This window comes from Lissotriton helveticus, chromosome 3_1 (genome assembly GCF_964261635.1).
Source record: "Lissotriton helveticus chromosome 3_1, aLisHel1.1, whole genome shotgun sequence".
NCBI lineage: Eukaryota > Metazoa > Chordata > Amphibia > Caudata > Salamandridae > Lissotriton > Lissotriton helveticus.
Window position 1 is genome coordinate 299,946,695 of NC_136061.1, and position 18,155 is coordinate 299,964,849.

The 18,155-nt window shown below is 46.7% G+C and overlaps 1 protein-coding gene across 1 annotated transcript in view; it reads right to left on the minus strand.

Moving 5' to 3' along the window:
* Window positions 1-7,276: 7,276 nt before the first annotated feature.
* SMG8 (SMG8 nonsense mediated mRNA decay factor) overlaps window positions 7,277-18,155 on the minus strand; it is an 80,973-nt gene continuing 70,094 nt past the window's right edge. The window contains exon 4 of the mRNA XM_078679845.1: window positions 7,277-8,073. Within this exon, the coding sequence (XP_078535971.1) occupies window positions 7,876-8,073 (198 nt within the window). The 3' untranslated portion in view covers window positions 7,277-7,875. The remainder of the gene's footprint in view (window positions 8,074-18,155) is intronic.

Consider the following 18,155-nt stretch of genomic DNA (forward strand, 5'->3'; position numbering starts at 1 on the left):
TGCAGGGTAGATTGTAGTGGCATACAATGGAGTCACATAGAGTAGATGTTAATGTTAAATAGTTTTATTAAGCATTTGAATACCCAGGGGTGTCTTTGCACTGGCTACAAATGCGGCATGAAGAGTCAGGGAGGAGGAATTTATAAAGAATTGAATAAACAAGTATTGAGGGCCTTCCTGAAAGTCAAGAGATTAGAAGAATTTTTGATATGCAGAGAAAGCTCATATCAGGCTTTAAAAGCTCCCAGCACATAGCTGCGACCACCCCAAGTCACACATTTGAATCTGGGCACAATCATGATTGGCAGAAAATTATCTCAAGGGTCTGTTAGTAGAATACCAGTTGAAATTAGTTTTTAAGAACACAGGCCCTAGATTGTGTAGTCGTTTGTATACGATGCACAAAGCCTTGAAAGTAATGGTCTGCCTGATGAAATGAAAATAGTATTTGTAGAGCGAGATAGCTACCCTGAGGCGTCCCAGCGCGGTAGACAAAACGTGTGCAAGGAGAAGGCAGAGTGTGGAGAATTAATTGAAGGAAAAGGAAGGTTTTTAAAAGTTTGCGGAAAGACAGCAGGTTGGACTCCGCTCGCAGCGAGATAGGAAGAGAGTTCCACAATTTGGCTGAATTATAGGAAAAGGAGCGCCCGCCACATCTAGCTCTCTTGACATTTGGGACATGGGCGAGATGGACTGTAGCTGATCGGAGCGGTCTGGAACGCTGATAGGGGGAGATCGGTGAATGGCAGATATCCGGGCCAGTTTTCCAGAGGGTTCTGTGAGCGATGCACAGGACCTTGAACTGAATTCGCTCCATGACTGGGAGCCAGCGTAGGCTTTTCAGTCCAGGTTTGGTAGATAGTGGGCAGGGAATTTGAAGAAGGGTTCGGGTGGCAGAGTTTTGTATGATCTGAAACTTGTGAACAGTGGATTGAGGAGCCCCCAGGTAATAAAGCGTTCCCGTATTGTAAGCGGGACATGATGAGCCCTGGACCATAATTTGTCTTGCCTGAAATTGGAGCAGGGGAAGGATTTTGCGTAATAGTCTGAGCAAGCCATAGCAGGAGGCGGATAGCATTACTGCTTGATGGTTGAAGTTGAATGATTGATCCAGCCAGACTCCCAAACTTTTTATTTTGCTTTTTGGGGGTGGAGGGGTCCGAGACAGGCAGGCCATAGCAAGTTAGTATTGAACGAAGGAGTGTGTCCCGGGAGCATTCAGCTCAGTTTTTTCTCTATTCAGTTTTAAGCAGGAACAGGTCATCCAATTAGCCACCTCCTCGAGACAGCCGCTTAGATTGATGATGCGGCATTTGGCTGGTTGAGAGCCACCACTAGCGGAGTGTCGTCGGCATAGGTGATAATTTTTATGCCTAAGGGACGGACGATCTCAGCTAGGGGGCTCATATATACGATGAATAGAGTGGGGCTCAGGGAGGAGCCCTGGGAACGCCACATCTGAGCGGGGGCTGGAGGAAACGGAGTCAGCCTCAAAGACTTGGAAGGAGCGATCTACTAAGAAGGACCGAAGCCAGGTGAAGCAATATATCGTGGTTTACAGTTTCAAACGCGGCATTTCGAGCTAAAAGAATAATTGCCGCGTTAACTTCCTGGTCAAGAATTCGTCTGGCCTCCTCCGTTACTGAGAGGAGGGCAGTCTCGGTGCCTGGCTTCGGACAGAACCCTGTTTGGGAAATATCGAGTAGATGGTTGGTCTCCAGAAATTCAACCAGTGTCACGTTAAATGTGCTTCTCCAAGATCTTACTCAGCCAGGGTAACAGGGAGATTGGCCTATATTTGCTGGGATTATCCTGGTCGAAAGTGGGCTTCTTTAAGACTGCCCTGACTATAGCATGCTTTCATGAAGGGGGAACAGTGCCTGATGAGATGGAGGCATTAAGCAGATCCAAGACGATTGGAAGAAGGTTATCTATAGCCAGCAGCAAGGCTCACGGAGGTACTGGGAACAGGATTTGACCTTGTGCATGAGGGAGGTTAGATTACTAGGGTCAAGAGGGGGGGGGGAAGGAGTCCAGGTTAGCTGCTAGTCCTGGTCCAGAACTTGTGGGGGACGCCAGGGCCAGGACACACTGGGAGAGGGGGTAGGAAGTATAGATACTTTGAATTTTGTGTAGGATAAAGTCTGCCAAATTGTTACAACATGTTTTGGCGTCTTTTGTATTTCGAGGTTACTGGGGAATTTTAAGCAAAGTTTTAGCAATACGATAGATTTCCTTAGGGGCACAGGCAGCGGCTTTAATTTTTTCTTCATACAATGTTGCTTGGGAAGCTTTGATATCATCCTTGTATATTTTTATTGCTTCCCTATACATGGTTTTACTGAGTGGGGAGTACTCGGTTCACCATTTTCTCTCCAACTTCTTAGTTGCGTTTCAGTTCCCGAACTTTGGGGATGTACCAGGGAGAGGATGGGCTGCTGCATTTGGCATGCGAACATTGCAGAGGGAGCACCGTGTATAGGGAGCTGTACATCCAGCTATTGTATTCATCATTTGCTTTGATGGGGTCAGGGTTGGTAGGAGGTCTGGAGGCTTCAAGGGCTGGGAGCCAGAGTTCCAGAGGGAGTTTTTACAAATTACGTTCTTTACAGGTGTTTGGGATGGAGGGAGAGAGCAGATTAGGGATAGCCCAGGAAAGGGGATCAGAAAGTGATCTATCCAAGGGAGCGGGCAGGGAGTTCCAGAGGAGAGTTGTAAGCAGTGGCTGAAGACCGGGTCGAGTAGATGGCCTTTAGCATGAGTAGCTTCTAGAATTAACTGTTTGAGTTGTAAGACCGCCAAGCTCGCGGTTAGAGCAGCCTGAGCAGGTTCCTCAAGAGTTTGAACACTGAGTGGTGTTTAGGGAGCTTGAGTAGGATACGGGCAGTGGCATTTTGCAAAGTTTGGGATTTGTTGAGCACATGTAGAGGTGCATTCAAGTACAGACCATTACAGTAGTCAAGCCTGGATAGCACAAGGGAGGTCAACGCTGTTTTCCGAAGATGTTGTGGGATGAAAGGAAGTAACTTCTTTATTAGCCCAAGGATGTAGAAAGCCTTGGATGTAACCACATCAGAGGATGACCATTTGTCATTATTCAGGACACCCCGTTTGCAAATTTTGCTGACAGGAGTGGGAAGCGGGACCTAGGTCTTGGGGCCACCAAGAGGGAGTCCAAAACAAAGGCTGAGATTTGAAGAGCAGGACGGTCTTTACTGAGTTAAGCTGTAACCAGTTCCCAGACATCCAGTAGCTGACAGCATGCATACAATTTCAGAAACTAGTCCCTGTGCCAGACTGCTCACTGGACAGGGAGACGACAATATATTGTGGAGGGCTGCCCCATGTCGTGATTACATGAGGCTTTGCATCTCAGCACCCTGCTATTTAATATCAACACTAGTGCTTATTTTCAAGGACAGCCTTTCTTTGCGCTCCGGCATTGGGAAGGCTTGAAGGCTTTGCATCAGCTACTGGCTGTGCTGCTGCCGGCCGATTACCATGGTAATGTATTCACACGCACTTTTACTCGAGAAAACATCAGTTCTGTCAAATTACATATTACGGAAGCACTGCTCTGTATACTTGCAAATATATACCCTCAGCCCCAATTTTGCCTGGTATAGTTATACGGTGCAAGCCAAGATTGAGTGCAACATAGCTAAATGATTAAACGAAAACATTTCTTAAAATAAATACTGCAGTATTCTCGTTACATTCACTCTTAGCTTAGAACAAGCACTGGCAAAGACAATCGGTCTGGTGTTGGCTGCCAGCCTTTAGGGTACGTCAATGCTTAGGTTGTATTGTCTGAGTTTGTAAATCTTATTTATTAGGGAGTAGCCAAGTCTCTTCGAATATAAAAAAAAATCGCCCTTGGAAGATGCAGCTTGAAATTTGGTCTCCGTTTTTGAACGTCCAGCTAACGTGACAAAATAAGAACAATAGTTTAAGGCCTGTTTACAGAAAGCGAGTGGGGAGAGTGGTCTGCATTCCTCTTTCCTACAAAGGCTCCCACTTTGAAGTCAGCGAAAGCAGAGTACAACAAGGTGCTCCCTGGAGGAAGACCGCCTGTAATTTCACCTCTGTCTTTGAATGCACAGTAAACGCAACATGATAAGAACAAACTTTAAAGGCCTGTTTACATAAAGAGTTTGTGGAAGAATGCAGTAAACACTGTTTAGGCAATGGGAGGGACAAAGTGAACCTGGAAAGCCAAAAACAAATAAAGCCTGCAAGTAGAAAGCCAGAATATGTGAGCTACAAACCACAAAGCCAATGATAATCAACGGGCAGAATGCATTACCAGTTGAACTTTCTGAAAGTCCCCAAGATGTCTTTAGCGAACCAAAAAGACAGCTTTTGTTTACTGTAGTAGCATTGGAGATTCCTGCATCACTGCGGTAAGAACCACCTATACACTAGTAGATACTATAGTTTGGTCAATGCGAGATTGTCCTTTAAAGAAGTCTCTTTTTTTGGTTACGGAACAGGATGAATTTCAGCTAATAACAGACACAGTTTACAGAGCACAGAGCCTGTGACTGCAGCGCTCCCACCATGCTTATTAGTTCTCTTACAGCTATCAGCCATGCAGATGGTGCAGACTGAATTTAGTGGGATAGACATCTTTCAAGATTCATTCCCTTCTGCAGAACAGAATCTGTAACTTTACCTATACGTCGCATCTCATGCCAGCTGTCTGGGGGAGACTGGAGGGCTCTTCTTGAAGTCCTTTCCTAGTCAATTTTGTATGTACTAATGCTTGCAGGTCTGGCTACATCCTGCGGCTTCCAATATTTCTCCTAAGCTGACGATACTCAAATCCTCTTTGGGCTTGAAGATTTCTTCCAATTTTATCAGTCAGTTTTCCTGTTATATGCCTCTTTTGCCCCTCATGCTGAGCTGAACTAACTGGCTTGTTTTCTGGACTAGCCCAGCATTTTCCCTTCAGTGACCTCAACAATCGTTAAAGTACACTGGCAGGCTCTGCCAACAGGGCGACGCCCAATGTGTACTTCCACCAGTCCTCAATCAGGTTATGTGGCAAATGGCAGTAGAAGCAATTACTAGTCCAAGGGAACAAGCCTTCATAGGTTTTGCCTGAGACAGAATCGCTTGCAAGACATTTTGTTTCTTTGTCACTCTCATAGGCTTGCTACTCTCTGAACTGGGGTGGCAGAGTGGGCTAAAGAACGATGATGGATCAAACCCAGATCTTTTGACTGGGTGTGAGTGTTTGATTGGTTCAGATGCTCCGTCCATCACCACCCCCTTTTGTACCGCTTTGTTCGCCATACGTTGTCAGGGTATGCTCAGACGTGAGTCCCTTGCTCACTTTGCCACTGGATTCAAGCAAGCCTGGCTAACGACGGCTGAAATGCCAGAAACCTGTCCTAGGAAGCTTGTTTCCGGTCCAGGGAAGGCACGGCCTGGCAGTTCGGGCTGGACTGTTCCCATGAGGCACAGGGTCAGACTGATTTGCATATGCCATGTCTGAACTGGGGTGGCAGAGTGGGCTAAAGAACGGTGATTGATTAAACCCAGATCTTTTGACTGAGTGTGAGTGTTTGATTGGTTCAGATGCTCCGTCCATCACCACCCCCTTTTGTATTGCTACTCTTTGGTAGGCACGCGCAAGCTTGACTTCCTTTTTTTGTGTTTGGCTTTTTCCTGGAACATGGCCCAAGTACTGGTCCCGTGGCCTGAGACCTTCCTGTGCTCAAGATTTTGAAGCTGATTTTTTCTTACTGCGGGAGCACTCCATTAGAGTGCATGCTGCTTGTCCCCTCCCATTGTCCTTGGTGCTGCTTTCCCCTCCCACTGTCTGTTGTGGTGCTTGCTCCCTCCCGCTGTCTGTCGTGTTCCTTACCCTCTATCCCCCTCTTACCATGGTCCCCATCCCCTCTAGCTCTGAATTTCTAGCCCTATCCCGCTAATGTCCTCACATTGTACTGTTTGCCCCGTCTCCCTCTAATGTTATGTTGCTTTCCGATTCCGACTTTCCTACGTTGTGTTGGCTGCCCTGTCCTCCTCACCCCATCTAGCGCTGTGTTTGCCTGGTCCCTCCTGCATTGTATTGCTTGCTCCGCCCTCCCCATCAAAATAAAAGTACTAACTTGCAGTCAGCATGCATAGGAAAGACCAATTAGATCAGGCAATGCTTTTTCTTTATTTGTACCTGGTCCCCTGTGCCATACTGGCTCTCCCTGGTTAAGGATCCATCCACTCCCAACAACAAGAGTCCCGTGGATTTGATTCTAAGAGGTGCCTTCTTTTCTAGGGCTCTGACAGAATCACCACCTCCTATGTCCCAATAACAAACCTAATCCTTAGGAAGGAAAAATCCCTCATCCTACATAGAGTCTGGTGAAAATATAAGATCAGTGTCTAGACCCTTTAGGAAACATTAGCAATTGGGCTGATGTTAAAAACATGTATATCACAGAGCACCATGGAACTACAAACGTGTGGGTTGTATCTCAGCTCCATAAGGTATGCAACTAAACCTAATCTACATACTGGTCACTAAATACATGTCCTTGAAGTGATAGCACTGACTCTGCACTGATAGAATTGTGTTATTGATTTTTTTCATGTTTTTTCTGTTTTTCTAACCAATACCACCTCTTAAAGTATTACAAGTTAGAACGAGACATGAGCCCAAATGGGAGCAACTTGGTTATCTAACTGGAGGGCGATAGTAGAGGTGGCCCAGCAATACCGATGGTAAACCAGAATGCACGCATTGAAAACTGCCTACTAACCGCTCACTGCCCTAGGAAAAGCCTCACAGTCTGGTGGCAATCACTTGTTTGTTCTTCACAAATAAAATGTTTTTCAGGTAATCAAGTTTTCTCTAAAAGTCTGTTAATAACTGGAATGAGCTTTCTACTGTGATTCAGGGCACCATTTGGGGTACTGAAGATCATCTTTACTTTTATGAAAGAGATTAAGACCCTCTTCGAAGTGACATTGTAATTGAAGCAGTAACAATGAAAGTGTTGTTCTGAAATGCCTTATTAATGCTTGGGACCCACTTGCAGCACAGCAAGATACACAAACATAAAATAACACGAAACAAAATACTGCCAAATTAATTGCCTCAGAGATGTACAGTTCCCACATGCTTCATTCTCCCACCAAGCCTTGCCCATGAATACTCATGGACACCTCTTTCTTCCCAACTGTGCACCCTTTTATAGGGCACTGCATCAACATCTCCCCCAAGCCAACAAAGCTGTGCACAATGAACAAAGCTGAAAATGGGTTACTATGCTCGTCAACCTAGATTCAATTCTTTTATTGGGTATATCTAAGCAGATAGCCCCGATTCTTTAACATTTTCTGTTCCTTGATTCAAGGGTATAAAACGTATTTGCCCAGCCACACCTGTTTAATTTGTAATTGAAACAAACTTGGCTGTAATGACGGCTTACAGATCTCAACAAGTCCTTCAATACTGACAACAAGTGCAAAGCTTCCCTGATTTCTGGATAAGCATAACTGGAAAAACTGGCTTCTCTGAAACTTCAGAAACATGGTAGGTCAAGTTAATGAGCGTCTAGTCATGCTGCTATGCGACATACTCCCTCAACATGTTCTCCATTGCTAAGAGCGAGCTCCAATACAAGACAGTGGTCAAATGTCAGATGACCGATATCAGTTTCAATGATACACAAAACTTCATTAACCGAAGTATTTTAAAGGAGTTCCCGTTCACTATGGTAATTTTTGATACTTTGACCCTTCGTCTACTTGTAATGGGGGTCAGCAGCAACCAATCAGTGATTTCTGTGCAAAAACATCAATCATAATCCATAATCTGGCTTATACAACCACAGCCAGTCTGCGCCATGACAGCGGGCAGGAGCCTCACTGGGTTATGGCCTTGACCACCCCACGGAGTAGCTTGCAAGACAGGAGATGCTGGTTATCTTTAGGCGGGTAGCACGGTCCCGCTTCAGTTACATAGGAGTAAGGGAGACGCAGCACCCAAAGGCCATCCGGAGGCAGTGTTATTTCTTGTTTTTCCGGGAAGAAGACCGGACAAGGCGGCGGTCCAGGCTGCACCTGAAAAAAAAAAGCACACCGTTAAACATCGAAGCCAAAGAAACAAAACACCTGCCCTTCAGAACAGCCCCCATTCTCTTAGTTGGAGCAGGTGCGTTTTAAATGAAGTCTCTTTCACCCAAAGTTTTTTTGAAGGTCTGAGGGCAAGAATGCTCTTTTATGCAGGATTCTCATGTTTACCAACTACACAAATGGCATTAATGCTAGAACTAATAACAATGCAACCAATTACATGATTGCCAAACATACAATTCTGGTTAGCTAGGCCTTACTAACGTGTAAAAGTATCCACACTGTGAATATCCAAAATAAGGAAAGAAGTTAATCTGAAGATTATCTGGAGTTCCTTCACTTTTGACACACACTCCAAGCCAGATATAAATGACAAATTATGTTAGTAATGGTCCATTACAGAGTGGCTTACGGCTGATCTTTTTTTTAAGCTTAAAACAAAGTTCTGCTATCAGCATGAGCTTCTTTTAACCACAGCCTGGCAACCCCCCTGTAATCAGTTAAGCTCCCCCTATGGGGGGGCAGCACCCAGTTTGAAGACCCCTGCCCTAGGGGAAGGTTAACATGCCCCGTAGCCAGTATTAGCTATTTCCATATGGCGTGGAGACTGCTAACCTCGCTACTCTAGCCCAAGGCAAGAGGAGCGTGATGGGCCGATTCAGATTCTTGGAGGGGGACAGTGTGGATGGGGGCCTCTGGGTACCCTAAGTGCTCATTAATAAAGCTTGGAAACAATGACCTGCCTCTTATCAAACATATATTCCTACAAACACTATATTCATGCCAGGTCTGTGTGAGGCCAACTGTGTGTGGCCAAGTATTTTTGGCTGCTAGTGGGCCTGTATTATGGTCTGGTGGGTCACTTTTTACTGATTGATTCACTGATATTACCCCAAATATAACCTACAGCAAGCACAAATGCATACAGTCTCCCAAAACTTGCAAAACACCTACAAACTGCCCCAATTTGCAAATAAAGGCCACTTTTATTAGCTATCTGGTTAACTATTGGGGCCACTTTTAATTAGATACCAGATCTTGTTCGCGCTATATAAAACTTTATAAATAGATAAAAATAAATAATCCTATTTTCTGTCCCAGTTTTGTCCTGCAAGTTCGTTAATGACCTAGAACTCAGTGACCATTTGTACTGAAAGGGCTCTACAAGTCCAACACATTTACATTTACATTAGCAAACAACCTGAAATATATATGTTTGAACGTGATCACTAGTTTAGAGAATGCACCAAGAGGTGCTGTAGGCCAACCAAAAGCTTTGAACTACCACTTACTGGCGAACAACAGAAAAAAGAAAGTACAAGCAATACACCTGGGACACTAAAACAAAGAATACATTGAGCTAGTAGACATACAAGAACCAACTTGTGCTCTGCTCGTCTGATAATGCTCATTTTGTACTCTAGTTTTCAAACAAAAACTGGGAACGTACAAAGGGACAGGATAAAGGAAATCACAACTCTAGAGAATGTTCACTGTGCCTCAGTCTAGTCAAACAGCAGCTACCGATGCTCAAAACATAACGAGTAATATAACTCCGTTCGGCAGGCCATAATCTAACAACCAAACCACAATCACGAGCACACACACAAAAAATTCATTTACGATTCAAACTAAAGGTAGATGGAGAGAGAGCACTTCGTAGAGATATATTGGTAACGCACAAGACATAGGATTGAAACCCGGCATTAATACTTAGCTTTTCCAGGTCAATAGAATGAGCTCCAATAAGTGAAAATTACCCCATTCATTAACGCATCAAGACAGAACTACACTTTCCAAACGTTAATCAAACGAACAAAACAATAGAATTTAAGATCGATATGGGCAGCACTGACAACCGAAGACCTGCCGCGCTATTCACCCTGACCGAGACTGCAACAGAACATGCTCCTTTGTGGTGTGTTATTATTTGAATGTTTAATGTGGATTCTCAACACCGACTACTTCTAGCAAAATAATCTGACGTGCACTTGCTGAACTAGTTTTCTTGGGAATTGGGGGATTCAGCTCAAGGAAAGGATGAAGTTACTTTTATGGTGACTTATTCACTTCAAGTGCATTTTTCATGAACTTTCAGGGATGTGGTATTCCTATAGCCTGACGCCCAGGACATATTGTTTGGGGTCAAGGGCAACCAGTTTTCATGTGTATTTTGTCCTTGGGACAAGTAGGCTCAACCACCTGCAGCACAAACACTTTGGCTGCCAGTTTGCAGTACCACATTATGGATCAGGGCAGGGCACTGTCTGCAGTTAAGATAATATTTTTGCCCATATACTAATGCTGTTCAAACATGTATTTATGGTCATTAATTGAAAGCCTTTATTATCAGGGTGAGCACTCAAAGTAAATGTAAGCTCCGACTGCACTACAGACAGTACTTGCAGTATAAAAATGTGTACACACGTTTTTAAAGTTTAGCAAAATAACGCTATGTATAATGCTCCTAGAATGCTCACTGATTTGATGCAAATATTTGCAGAATCTTGAAAGCAAGATTGATGATTCTTTGCTTTCAAAACAAAATGTTTATAAAAAAATGAAAGCAGGAATTTTGCTAAACTACTGTAAAATTTTAGGTACCATTTCTTTGCAGCATCATTTAGTAACGTGTTGATGCATGCTAGTATTTCCCAAAAATATTCATAATGGAAAGCCAGTGTAACCAGTTTCAATAAGATTATGGGAAACAAAAAGAAACAAGCATTGGCAAAGCCAGTAGGTCTGAAATTGGTGGTTTTTAGTTTTGTCAATGTGTGACTTGTTTTGGTATGGTTTTTGTAAAACCTTATTGGTGTAGGAGCTGCCGGGCCATCACCATTATAGCAAACATTGGTACAAGCAAAAAAGGTTTTTGGTCTCAAAAAGCACACACTGCCACAGTAGTTACTGGCACTGAACAAAACTAATGTGTGTGCTGATATATTCCTTGTGAAAGAGCAAAATGCTGTCACTCACAGTGAATCCAGCCGATAACATAGAGTGAGACAGATTTTGAATAAACACAAAAGGTCACGGTCAACCCCAGACCAAATTAGGGGCCCAAATATTAAAGAAATTCTCAAAAGTGCACCCATGGTATATGTCCTTGCATTAAGTGCAGCTATAGGTCTTTCGTGAATTCCCAAGAATTTACAGAAGTATGACAAGAAATAGTACTCTCAGAAAATATTTGTGAACTGCATTTTAGCATGAGCAAATATGCATGTTTAGATTTGCTCATGCGAACATCTGAGTGTCTGCAAGTTTACTTTCCCTCCAACCACTTTTTTCCCCAATTCTGGAAGAAGATTAATGTTTGCAATTGTCAGGAGTAAATTTCCAACATTTCTCAGTATGGGAAAAGATTAGATAAGAGTTGTCAAAAACCCTTAAAACATGCATGTTCGTAGGTTTGCACAGACTCAAAAGGGCATTCTAACCCCCGAACTATTGATTACCACTACCTTCAGCCCCATTATGTAGATCTGCGGAAACGTGGCAACATAAGGGGATTGCAAGTATTCAAACACTACTAGGGGATGAGCCCTGGCATAATCAGAAAGGCTATATCAGAGCTCTTTTATCACAAGAGTGCTGCCATAATTTGTTGTTGCACTACATGGCACCGAAGGGGCAAGTGGATTTTGTTCCTGGACAAGATTTATGAAGCAACCTGCCTCATGGACAAGTAGATATTTTCCACACCCCTGACTTTATGTTGGAGCAGGTAACTGCTTGGCAGTTCAGAAAGTAACGTGTACGTATGGTATGCAGTTGCGCTTCCCTTTCTTTGTGAGCATAAGAGTGCCCCTATCAGTTCGCTTCTTGTACTTTTTGGCCAGTTGCAGTTGGGCATTGACATTGTGGAAGAGGCAGCTAAGAATAGTGAATCACAACAGCAAGAATCATAGTGGCCAATTCATTGCAGCACAAAATAGAACAACGTACCGCAATAATAAGAAAACTGAAGTCAACAGAGATTTGCATAACCCGATCAATGGTGAGTTACGAGAATTAAAAATCATTTAATAAAGAATGCTATCAGGCAGCATGTTACCCTGTGCGGAGAAGAGAAAAGGCATGCAAAGAAATGAACAAAAAAATGTAAATTAGGAGATGCATACATGGAAAGAGTGGATAACTCCTGTTTGTCAAACAAGAATAAAAACAGGGCTTGGTGCACAGAAAAGAGAGTGAAGTTAAGGGACAGATGGAACTAATTGAACACAACACAAGAGTTAATACAAGCATTAGCAATGCCAATAGGTAATTATCTATGCACTGTCCAGCCAGATCTAAAGAACAAAATACTTTCCTTCGGTAACGCTTTATCTGGTAGAAACCATCTGGCCGCAGATTCCATACCTGGCGGCGCTGTTCAGCTCTGGGTTGGCATCCTCCCCAGAACAGATCAACACGTTATCACCCTGGTGTGCTGCAATCAGTTACTTTCTCGAATTTCCACAACAGGAGCACTGAACTATAATGAGCACTACGACTGGTGTGACAAGATAAAGCCCTGAGAAGGATGTCCCTTACACTGTATTAGGTTCATGGAGCGGGGAGGATGGGATGGTTAGCAAGCAATCTGCGGCTAGACAGTTTCTACGAGATAAGGCATTACTGAAGGTAAGTAATTTGTTCATCTGATAGACTTCTAGCAGCAGATTCATTACCTTAGATATATACCCAAGCAATACCTACCCGGAGGTGGAACTGCAAAGCCCGTTAAATTAGAAAGTCCTGCAGGGGTGAAGTGCCCGTCACAACGAACCTGACTGTCCAGCCAGTAGTGCTTCGTGAACGTGTGCAGTTAAGCACGAGCTCCGGCCTGACAAATGTCCAGGACTGGGACACCACACGCTAATGCAGTGATCACAGCCTTGGCTCTGGTGGAGTGAGCCTTCAGGAGGTTACTCTTTGGCTAATGCATAGAAGAGCTTAATGCATAGAATGATCCATCTCAACATGGTCTGTTTCTGCTCGCCTTCTCTTTCTTAACTCTGCGTAGCCCAGGAAGAGTTGATCGTCCACTCAAATTCTTTTGTGTGGTCAAGGTAGAATGACAATGTTCTTTTTGGTCAAGACCGTGGAGTCAATCCTCTTCCTTGGAGGGATGAGGCAGCACAAAGAAGGTAGGCATGGTGATATTCAAGCGTACATGGAAGAAAGTCGCAACCTTTGGAAGGAAGTAGGCACGTGTCCATAGAAGAAGAGGTTGAGAGGGCACAGGTCTAGGTATGGACAAAGTCCTCGTTCCTTCTTTGGCACTAGAAAGCAGCAGGAATAACAAGCACAACCTACTTCTGATGCAGGCACCCTCTCTATAGCTCCTTAGGTAAAGAGAGCCTGCACTTCTTGACAGAGAAAGGAGAGATGGGCCTCCGTAAGCCGACCGTAAGTGGGTGGTATGGATGGCAGGGTAGTCACAAAGGGAAGTAGCCCCTTTGGATAATCTGTTGGAACCAGCGGTCTGATATCACTGACCGCCAGTAGGGCAGATGGTGGCGTACCCTTCCTCCCACTGAGTGCCCATGATGGTCGGAGGGGAAACTAAAGAGGCTTGGAAGCTGCGATTGCTGTAGATGTGGGGGTTTGATTGATCCAACAGCTGGCCGCCTGTCCCACATTGTCTAAGGGACCCACACCCTCGGGACCAAACAGGCCGGGAAGCCTGTGGACTGTGATGGCTAGGAAGGAATAGGCGCAGCCGGAGACCCCTTTCGTGGCCACGGAAGTGGCAGAAGATGGCTCGGTGTTGGCAAGGGGGCATAAACAAGCCCATGGACCTGGCCATAGCTCTGCCGTTAAAGCAATCCAGCACTGAATCCGCCTGTGCTCCAAAGTGCATGTCCATGAGGGAAGCCTGGACATCACCCAAAAAGCCTCTTGTTCTGAGCCAGGCGTGGCTATGCAATGCCACAGACAAAGAATTCGCTCTGCCCAGCAAGTCGGTCAAGTTCGAGTCCACAACTTAAGGTGAACTTAGCTGAATCACGCCCATCGGCAATAGTCTGGAAAAGTACGGCTTGGGCCTCCTCCGAGACCATAGGCAGCACTTGCGCAACCAAGTCCCATATCGTATGGAAATAACGACCCCAATAGGCACGCATGCAGTGCTAGACTGGCAGAAGAGAAAATTCTCTTGTCAACGTTATCCAGCCTCTTGGACTCCTTATATGGTGGAGTGGTAGGGAACGCACCAGGATTCATTCTGGACATGGAGGCTTTGACCACCAAGCTCTCCAGGATAGGGTGCTGGGTAATAAAACTGGGGTACACAGCAGTGGGGCGATGGCAGAGGGCAATTATCCTATGCACAGGAGCCCATGTGCAAGGTTTGGACCAGGCCCTGAGTAGTACATCTGTACGGGCTTCATTGAAGGGTAGTTGTGGTTCAGAAAGGGAGACTACCAGCTAAAGAACCTTCATCAATATGTTTGTTTTTACTGCATCAGTGGCCAATTATAGGTCTAAGACCTCAGCCACGCAATGCACTACCATTGTAAAAGAGGCTCCCTACTTAGTAGCCACGGTAGGAGGTGGGACAAGGTAAGTGTTAGTTGTGGTGTCTAACCCAGTTGACTCCGCCAGTTCCTCATACCAGTTGATCTGTTCCTCTTCTAGGAGCTGGTAACCATAAGGGTCCAATGACCTGTCTCATTCGTCTCCCTCTCCAGGGCTATGAAACAAATAAGGTACCCGCACTGTTCCGGCAAGCCAGGAACCGGTCAGTGCTACAGTCGGTAACGAGTTGGGAATACTGATGGGGTTGCACCCCCCCACCCCTCCCCCCCAGAGGGTGTTGTGGAAGGTCTTTGTCTCACCGGCAGCTCCGCTCCAGATCCAGCAAAGGATTCATGTGGGCGAAGGGAGGTGAAGGCCAACCCACCAGCATGGAGATGCAACATCCGCATCCTTGGACTGCCGGAAGGTATTGAGAACTCGGACCCCCTGACCTACACGGAGTCATGGACCAGCTCTTTCACCCCCGAATCGGAACGCTCGGCATTCTTCTCTATTGAAAGAGCCCACAGGGTCCCCGCCCGGAAACCTAAGCCAGGTCTCCCTCCCGGTCCCATGCTGGCCAAGTTCCTACACTTCCGAGACCGCGATGCAGTGCTTCGAGCGGCCCGGGCAGCGGGTCCCCTGCAGGTAGAAGACCAACAAGTCATGGTGTTCCCAGACTATGCCCGTGAAGTCCAACAGCAGAGGTCCACATTTCTGGATGTTAAAAGACGCCTCCACGCGAACGATATCCAATACTCCCTACTGTTCCCGGCTCGCCTCAAGGTACTACACAAAGGAAAGGCCCTATTCTTCACCAATGCGGATGAGGCACAGGATTGGGCCGAGTTCCATTGCCCGCTGATCCCAAAAGCCAGGCCCCAACGGGAACACACCAGCAACTCGCGCCGATCCCGGCGACGAGGCACGAAACGTACCCAGGCGGGCTCGTCCAAAAGCCCAACTTCCTCCCCCTGGGGATCACCCGACCGTACGCAAATCATGCGGGAGAGACGAGACACTTTGAAAGCGGTGACAGATTTACATCTCTCTCCCCTAGCACCGGACCTTGAACGCCAACCGCATCTGTTCACCCCTGAGAAAGACCAAGACAGCGATGGCACAATGTCGGGGTTAGGCCCGATTTCTTCCCCTCTCATTGTCACACACATGGTGGACGCTACCCTGGTTGGACAACCTGGCGCCCCTTCTTGAAGGGAGGACTAACTACTACTGTATCCTCTTTTCTTGATCGCTCTATGTGCTATTTGTGGACCAATGCTGCATAATTGATTAACTGTGTGCGCTCGCGCGCGAGAGACACATCTCCTACAAAAGGCCGATCCGCGCACAAGCCCAGCGGTAACACATGCTGCCACCCCCGCAGAATCCGGTTATATTTCTCCCCTAGTGGGACATTGGTTTGGATATGCCACCCCGGTGATATATTCCTTGTATTGGGACGGTTTCCCACCCTTGTTTTTACTCCCGACAGTTCCCCTACCAAACCTTTGGAGGCATGGCGCGCAGGAGCATACACGAGACACACAACCACATTGCCCTCGGGGACTGCTACAGGGGGGCTCCGCTCGCAAACACAATCCCTTAGTAATGATGGCTCCACGTTCGGACGTTAATGTCCTCACACTCAATGTACGGGGCCTCCACACGCCCAGTAAACGTTACTCTGTCTACTCCTACATAAAGCGAATGTCAGCTAATATTGCTCTATTACAAGAGACACATATTAATGCTACTGAATTAGGCAGGTTACAAGCCAAATGGCGAGGGACCTTCTGCGCCACAACATACTCAGCATTTGCGCGTGGCGCCTTAATATGGATTAATATGGGTTAGGCCAGGAACCCCTTTCCGTACACTTAGACGGGTGGTGGACAAGGAAGGCAGATATGCACTACTGGAGGGGCTCTTGGACGGACAGGGGATCCTCCTGGGTAGCATTTACGCCCCTAACACTGAACAAGATAAATTTTGGGATCACCTCACAGGAGTATTGGCCCAGTTCACTACAGTCCCGTGGGTCTTAGGGGGCGACTACAACTGCACGTTGGACCCTTCTTTGGACCGTTCCCACCCCCCTCCTGCGCGTTCCCCAATCCCCAGGCTCAGAGCGTGGAACACACACTGGGCGCTTACCGACCGCTTGGCGACACTTATATCCCCATGCCCGCATTTACTCATTCCACTCGATACCCCACAACCTCCGGGTCTGCCTGGACAGATTCTTATGCTCTGCACCGATCCTCCCTAAACTAATCTCCTCAGACTACCTGGGTCGGATCATCTCGGACCATGACGCCCACATACTGCGCCTGACCTGGCGGCCCCCACACCCGCCCGTCCCCACTTGGCGACTCCCTACAGACTGTTTGACCGATCCGGTGTTCAGGGACTCACACAAAAACAGCATACAGGAATACTTCTCACACAATGCGAACACGGCAACATCGGCACTAGTAGAATGGGATGCGTTCAAGGTGGTGGCCCGAGGGGAATGCATCAAACAGATCGCAGGGGTTCGCCGCACATTGGAACAGACACTTTCAACCACGGAACAGCGTCTAGCTGCACTCACTAAACAAACCAATGACTCGGAGGAGCACGCCGTGCTCACAGCTAAGGCGAAGTCAACATATCAGGCAGCCTGTGCTGATCTCAGGAAATATAATTTCAGGGCCTATGCCGCCAGAGTTCACAAAGACAGGGACAAAACAGGAGCGTTGTTAGCCTGGATGGCGAGGCAAGACACCGAGATCAAACCGATCACGGACATCATCAACCTAGAGGGTGTGCTTGTGCGTTCTCAAACAGAGATCCTCCTGGCGTTCCAACGCTATTATGCACAGGTATACGGGGCCCCGACACAGCTCTCTCCGTTGTTTGTGGACCACTTCCTCGATCCACTGTCGCTGCCCACGATATCGGATGCAGACAAGCGTACGCTCGACGCTAAAATAGCACCCTAAGATTTCACCCGCGCATTACGAGCCCTGTCTCGTAATAAAGCCCCGGGCCTAGACGGCTTCCCGTTAGAATACTACTTGACATTCTCCCCCCTGGTGGTCCCTCGCCTGGCTCAGGTGTTTGCAACAGCCCTTGACCTGGGAGTGCTGCCCAGTTCCCTGCGAGAATCAGTGATCGTTACCTTCCCCAAATCTCAGAGACCCGCGCCACATGGGGTCGTATCGCCCCATCACGCTCCTATCAGCGGACTGTAAGGTCCTCGGGAAGATATTGGCCGACAGATACGCCCAGGTCATATGTCCACTGATCCACCGTGACCAATGCGGCTTCGTTCCTGGGAGAAACACCTCTCAGAACATCCGCCGGGTCTTCCATGTCCAGGACCAGGTGCGGGATAGATTTCCTCGCGCCGCCTGCCTCATTTTAGATCTAGAGAAGGCATTCGACACCCTCACCTGGCCGTACATTTTCTCGGTCCTACGCCGTCTCAACGTTGGCCCGATACTCACAGCATACACGCGCCTCCTATATACCGATCTGAAGACACGTGTCAGGATTGGGAAATACATTTCCCC